We start from the raw sequence: 7195 nt of genomic DNA, 5'->3' as shown, positions 1-7195 counted from the left end.
CTCGATGGCCTGTTTCTTCTTGAGCACCTTCCTCCTTGCCTCCAAGGCTGCTTTCTCCTGCAGCGCCTTCAGTCGTGCTGATGACACAGTGCTAGCAATGGAAGCCTTTGAGCCCCTTCCAGTCATGCGTGATATGATATAAAACAAAACTGATCGTCGAATTAGGAGCAATTCCAAAGACATATTTTTGAGCCTGCATGTACCAGTAGCATACACATTTGATTTTTCAATTTTACGAATCAGTTCATTTTATATTCACAAATCCCATGTCCCCATTCTTAAAGTTGCCTGTTACTCATTGCAAACATGATGAACATTGGCCCAAAGACGGATTTCCTTACGGATCCTTGAATTGTAGAGTTTTACAGTGGCGGAGCGACTGGTAACTTATTTGCTAACCTCGTGTCATGTAAAATTCACAAACCGGTCCGCGTTCGTTACATTTTCTGCTTCAGCGGAAATAACGACGGCCAACTTATACCGATTGTGTACCAATTTTGGATTCATTTGCATACCTAAGCTCCCTTTTCGATCCAGAATTAATTATTGGGGGTGCAACCCTACACACAGCCGCTTCGGCCCTGTCGTTACGTTCTTGCATTGACTAATCGATTTTTTTTCGTGTAGCAACAAACAAAAGTCCTAATTTCGTGTGTTCTTTGAATTTCTTATTCATTTATGTTTTATGAATTCTTTGTCTTACCTGTCGTTTGGGAATTGCTACATTGAGATGTGTGGACACCAAACCTTTCTCTTTTGTTAATTGAAGGGTGCCCTTCCCCAGGATGACCTCTGAGTAAGTACTATCTGTTCCACTTTTAATTGCGAACTGGAAAGTCCTCTATTTTTGACCTTCAGTGCTAAAACTGAACAGCGCTCACAGGGGTATCTCATCGACCACTGTGACCCAATAGAGTACTGAGGAGTGACGTCATTTGGCCAGGGAAGTGGAAAATAATGGAGCACATGCAAATGCGAGACTTTAAGAAGCTGATGACAGTAGACATACCGGTCTTTTTCAAGGTATTGCGCGTGCTCAGAACTATTCACGCATGCTAAAAACAACGCCCGCATGCTTAGAACTGGTAAAAAGGACTAGCATGTTTTTCGCTACCAAGCGTCTTAAAGTCTCCCATTATTGGTTCGCCAGCTCATGCTTCGGTTCTCTATAGATCTGTAACAACGACGTAACGCTTTGTTTCACGTGTGCTTATCTATCACAGTGAGGTGAGACGCAGTCCATGGAGCTCCCGTAGGAAAACACACATGTAATCAATGCAAAACGTTATTGTGTTTTAGGTTTATTGGTCCAAGTGGTATTTAATGCGCGCGTGCCAGATTGCGTGCGTGCGGAGCGATCGTAGTAATGGCTAGATTCTAGTAACAGGTAGCGTTTCATCAAGCACTTCGCGGCTGTGTTTATGTGTAGTTGTAAAGCGGCTGGACAGGAGAACACATGCACGAGTGGCACAACCACGAGGCCTTTTCCATCTTGTCAGGAATTTCTTGTAATTTTCTTTATGTTTTCGTTAGGGTAGCAAAAATCTCAATCAGTCATAAGTGAGTGGGTCAGCACACATTAAACCTATTATGCAAATTGAAAGCATACGAAAGATGGCAAGCATGGCAAGTGCGTCGGCAGCCGTGAGTGCAGGTCAGTTGTCTGATGAGCATTTGGACAGTTCTTAATAATATGCTGCTGGAAAACTTCACCTTGCCGAGTTTAAACCTTTCCAGTGTTACGCTATTGAAGCATCTGTATGCAGGGGTGACGTTTTTATCTCTACCCACGGGATATGGTAAGACAAAGAGCTCCACATTTCAAGCACTGCCATTTTGCTTTGACCATTTGGCCTTGATGAACTGCTAGTGTTACTCCAACGTCAGCACAACCCCCTACCAACAAGTATCATAGTTCATCTCACCGCTTATTGCCCTCATGAAAAACGAGATGGAAATGTTGCATAAGCTTTGGAGTTGATGCCGTTTATTTCGGAGACTCATCTACTTCAACTATTTACATGAAATTTATGAATAATGCATATCAAACAGCGTATGGGTAATTCACCACAAAAACCTCAAAATCAAGTCGGAAAAGGCCTCGTGGCTGCGCCACTCGCCTGGTCTCCTGTCCAGTCGCTTTGCAGTTACACACAGCCACGAAGACCTTGACGAAAGGCTATGTAACACGATGATGTTATGCGTATTTCAATTCCATATTCATTGTGTGCTTGTAGGACTCAATGGACCAGTAATAAGCACACACTACTAACTGAACGTTAATAACTGCAACTTCTGCCTCACCTAAACTCGTGTGTATGTCAAGTTATTTGACAAAAATGTGTCTGTTCATTATCCTGTCGGAAGTAGTGGCGCCACCTCCGCAGGCTTTGTATGCACGAATCAGCGTGGGCAAGCTCGCTTGCATCTTGTGAATTTTTCGCGAGGATTTTCCCCCGTTTTGGTTGTATAATAATTGCAGCTACTTCTCTTACAAATAGTCCTAACTGAAAGGTGGGGGCAGCAAGCCTTCGGGCGTATGCCCATCTAGTGCTGAAAGAGTTTGTGCGCGGAGTCTATGGCAAACATGACTGTACAATGTTGCAACCTTCATTTTTGAAAGGGGATTTCATCGGACATATGGTGATATTAGGGTAAGGATAAAAGGTTAGGTTACAATTTTAGTAAAAATGTTAGTAAATCTGTAAAACAAATCAAAACAAAAACCAGCGAAAAAATCAATGATAGTTTGATGCGCTTTGAAAGAAAGACGCACTGTATGGATGCCATTCTTACCGCTGATTGGCTTGCTCTCCTACATCGTACTCTGGCTTAACTTGACTTCTATGCAGTTGAAGTATACATGTAGCTCAAATTTGACGTTTGACCTGTGAAACCTTTTAAATGTCAACATTTTAAAGCGCTGAAAATCCCCACATAAATTATTTGTACTGTTTGACTCAATACTTTTCAGTCCTTAAACATTATGTACCGTTATTTTTAAACTATTAGACATTAGACACTGAAGACTACTTGTGGAAGGATATTCATTTTTCTTGACTCAATTTTCCATCCCTCTCAGGTTAATTCACAGCTGTGTAAAACTTAGCCACATTTTTCTTCCCGATTTTATCTATTCCATGTGCACAATTCAGTATTTCCTGAAAAAAGAGGTCTAAAAGTTTACGGAAACCTCCTCCAGTTTTTGTAAAAAAAAGCCTACCGCGGTGCAGCGAGCAGAATACTCAACGTAAAGACGTCACCTGGGCGCGTATCAGTTCTACTTCCTGGACGAGTGGCGGCTGACACAAACAATCTTCTCATGAGTATTCATGAGGTGCAGTAAAACGTAATTATGGCTATACAGTACCGACCTCTTTTGAGAGAATGGCATATTTTATTCACAAGCCCAATCATAAACAGCGGAGAGTATTCAGATCGGGTGAAGTGCTTCTCTTTAGCGATATCTGCAGACACTCCCCCTTTCTTCGGGCGATAGGCGGACTGTTTAAGTCAACAAAGTAGTTAATGCACAATGAGTCTAATTCAGTGGCTGAGAGATTTTTTGAGCTCAATATGTCGCAGGAAACCTGTACAACAGGGAGTGGGTTCAACACCCCTGAACCGATGCCTTGGCGTAGCTGATTTAACAATGATCGGTGTTGGAACTATGGTCGGTTCCGGTGCTTTTCTTCTGCCTGGACAGATTGCGGGAGTGGTGGCAGGACCGATTTCACTTCTGACTTTCTTCATCTCAGGACTGATTGCTTTGTTGGCTGGGTTTTGCTGCACAGAGTGCGCCTTGCAGATTCCTGAAACAGGCGGGTCGTACTCGTTCGTGTATGCCACACTTGGAGAAATGGTCGCTTTCTTCATTGGTTGGATTAGCGCAGGGGAAAGAATTTTTGCGCTAGCTGCGACAGCACAAGTCTGGAGCAGCTATTTCGACGAGGCTTTAGGTGGCTACATACAAAATGCTACTGTCAAATTTGTTCTTGGGGGTGAGGAATGGGATGCCCCTCTTCTTAGCAGCTATCCCGATTTTGTCGCTGGATTGGTGATTCTCGCTTCCTGTGCTCTTATTTCAACTGGCACGAATGTATTCTCCAAGGTTAACAACGCATTTGTGCTGTCGACTTTATTAACTCTTATTTTAGTTTTCGTCGTAGCGATGATTCACGCAGATTTCTCTTACCTTCTAGAGCATGGTTTTGCTCCTCGGGGAGTTGGACGTGAAGAGGTTGTAGCAAGTATAGTAAGTGCATACATAGGATACGCTGGTTTTGAAGCTATCGCACTGAGTGCTGAGGAAGCTAAGGGTCAATCGAAGGATCTCTTGATGGGGTTATTGGCTGCATTTGGTATCAGCATGCTGGTATACATGGCTGGATCCCTCTCGATCACCGTATTAACGGAATACAGCAACATCAATCTGAAAGCCCCGTTTGAAGCGGTGTTTAATGAACTCGATGGTTTACGTTGGATAAAGTACATTGTAGCCATCGGTGCGCTATGCAGCATAACGGGTGGAGCTCTAAACTTATCTTACAGTTTGACCCGCTTCATTTATCCGATGTCAAGAGACGGCCTTTTGCCCGCGATGTTGTCCAAGACCCACGAGAAGACCAAGACGCCCATATTGGCTACTGTGTTGGGAGCGTGTTTTTCAATCGTTTTTGGTGTGTTTGTTGATATCAAGTTTTTAATTCAAGTGTCTTCTATGCTATTTACGCTGGAAACGGCCAGTATTATGTTTGCGGTAGTCATTCTGCGTTACACACCCACTACGCAAACTGGACGCATGGAAGTAGACGGCAAAGATGAAGGTTGTTTCAAGGAAGGTCTATCTTCACCACAAGTAAATCAACGCCAGAGCTTCAAAGAAGTGAAGAGTCTGCGAGGGCCAAAGCAGGAAAGCCATGCTGACATTATCGATGCTGAAAGGGGGCACTCAATGCGTGCATCTTTGATCAATAGGGCCTCAACCAGCCTTCTTCAGTGGATCAGAAAACATCCAACCAGATCTGTGATTCTGTGTCTTTGCTTGCATGGCACCTTGCAGTTCCTCTTCATGGGATTGCTAAACTTCAACCTGGAGGACCTCTTGGGAGCCAGCGACCCTCCTTTAGTACTTGGAGTAGTCATCAGTGGTTCCCTGTCTGTCGTTGTGTGCTGCCCTTTGTTGCTTCTGCCGCAATACAAAGAAGAACTCCTGTTCAAGGTAATATAATCCAATTTTTTTTGCCAGAAGTTGGGCGGATTTTGTCTCAGAGCCAAACGTTTGGGAATCCCTCTAAGTAACTTGAATGGCCCTCTAAGGGTGAAGGCAAATTTAGCCTTTTAAAACATTTTTGAAGGAAAGGAGACGAAATAACCCCCTTCCTCCCTTTCTCATTAATTTTAAAACCAACTGTATTATTTTGTGGGGTGGTGGTCTCTGTTGTCCCCCCCCCGGTCCATGCTCTGGATAATATATTATGTAATCTTTCAATAAAGCCTTACGTCACCATTGCAAATACAGATGTATGATGATGTTACAATGCAGATGCTGGGCGATAAAGTAGGACTTAGTAAAAGAAAACCACGAATCATCTTTTCTTGATAAAAAGTGAAACATTTAAAAATTCCATGCTCTTGAAAAGAACGACACGATTTTTGTTTGCATGACAGGTGCCATTGATGCCACTCTCACCGCTGATTGGCTTGCTTTCTTGCGTTATTCTCTTGCTACAATTTGATTTTCTAGCCTTCATTCAAGTCCTCGTGTGGACATGCATAGGTAAAGTATCACGTGGCTATTCTCTTCACAGCCTAAAATATATTTAATAAACACATAATAACGTTATCAAAATATGAACCCAGATTTTTAAATAATAAAATAATGAAATAATACGTCAAGATGGTCTTATCGTGTTTGTAAAGCTAAATTGCAATTTACAATCCGGCTTTTATTCCTAAAATAGGCTTTTATACTTAATGCTCCATTCAATTGGTATTCTTCAAACTCTCAGAATTGCGTCTTCAATATTAATTAAGTTCCCAGGTCCTGAAATCATTAGGACAGACTCAGAATTCACTTTCGAACTTCAAATTTTATGAATCCAATCTGTGATGTTTTGAGATCAACCTCATGCACTCCTTATGTTTGAACGAACAGGAACTACTACTTAAATATGAAAAGTTTACTTGAAAGTTTGCACACGTTTTTAATGATTTTAGTGTAATGTTTCCGCCTTTTGACACTGGACCAATTCCGTTCAGTTCTATAAAGATGCTGGTAAACTATTGCTCTGTGGGTCAGAACTTTCCCTTGTAATGAAGTAAAAACAATCCCATCACTACCTAAAACGAACCATTCACAAGGTCCATGACTTCTGGCTAACAATCACCTGCGAAGCACAAACGACCAACCGGTAGCGGCTTTACAAGGAAAAGCAAAACTATCTTGTACAATATAATGGAAATCAATATAGTTTATATAGCATTTGTTTTTATGGGGGCGGTTTCGGTTCAATTGTTAAATGGCTGTAACAAGTTAAATGTACGAAATTCTTACAGTCTGCAATTTTGCCTTTCAGGATTACTCATGTACTTCACTTACGGCATAAAGCACAGCGTTGAAGGAACGCGACAAGATGGCTATGAAAAGTTTCAGTGATTTCAAACTTTACTCTCCAATGTCAAGCGTATAAAAAGTATTTGAACATCTTTAATCGAATGACACTCCTATTTCACAACGTCATTATCTCCTGCTTCAAAATGGCTAAATCTTTGTTCTTGTATCTTTGTGATTGGATCCCCTGAAAAATGATTTTGTAAGGGAGTCGTTCAGCTTTTCAAGAGTTTGCTGAGAAAATTTTGCTAGTGAACCGTGAAGTGATATTGCTTTTCCTACGTGTTGAGCCATAATATGCATGTAAACGGTTACATCTCTGATCAAATATGTTTCCTTGTAGAGTGTGACCCAGTTTTTGCTTTTGTCTGAAATTGTGAGAGTTGTGCTGGGTCAAGATCAGTTTTTACCATGGCCATAATGACAGGGAAGTTAGTCCATAGCTTAATGACTTCATCAAGATTTTGTGTCACCGGATAAGTGATTATAGATTGATCTCTTGTTGGATTTTCTTATGTTTGGGGCCGATGAAATCACGGTTAATCATCAATTTGCTGTTTTTGTCAGTGTCAAATTTCTAGT

The 7195-nt window shown here is 41.7% G+C and overlaps 1 protein-coding gene across 2 annotated transcripts; it reads left to right on the top strand.

The window, feature by feature from the left end:
• The first annotated feature begins 2223 nt into the window (after positions 1–2223).
• Positions 2224–6829, top strand: LOC110976210 (uncharacterized). Of its 2 annotated transcripts, XM_087138712.1 has the most exons (4): positions 2224–2654; positions 5063–5221; positions 5671–5779; positions 6579–6829. In XM_087138712.1, exons 2-4 carry the CDS (start codon positions 5072–5074, stop codon positions 6656–6658), a joined length of 339 nt encoding a protein of 112 aa, XP_086994838.1. In that variant the 5' UTR covers positions 2224–2654; positions 5063–5071; the 3' UTR covers positions 6659–6829. The 2 variants fall into 2 exon arrangements, with proteins under 2 accessions (XP_086994838.1, XP_022084986.2); XM_022229294.2 differs by lacking the exon at positions 2224–2654 and having other exon boundaries at positions 3164–5221.
• Positions 6830–7195: the final 366 nt, after the last annotated feature.

This window comes from Acanthaster planci, linkage group LG07 (assembly GCF_054643075.1).
Source record: "Acanthaster planci isolate LZ-2023a linkage group LG07, COTS_SCS, whole genome shotgun sequence".
In the NCBI taxonomy this organism is placed as follows: domain Eukaryota; kingdom Metazoa; phylum Echinodermata; class Asteroidea; order Valvatida; family Acanthasteridae; genus Acanthaster; species Acanthaster planci.
This window is presented reverse-complemented; position numbering and strand designations above follow the sequence as displayed.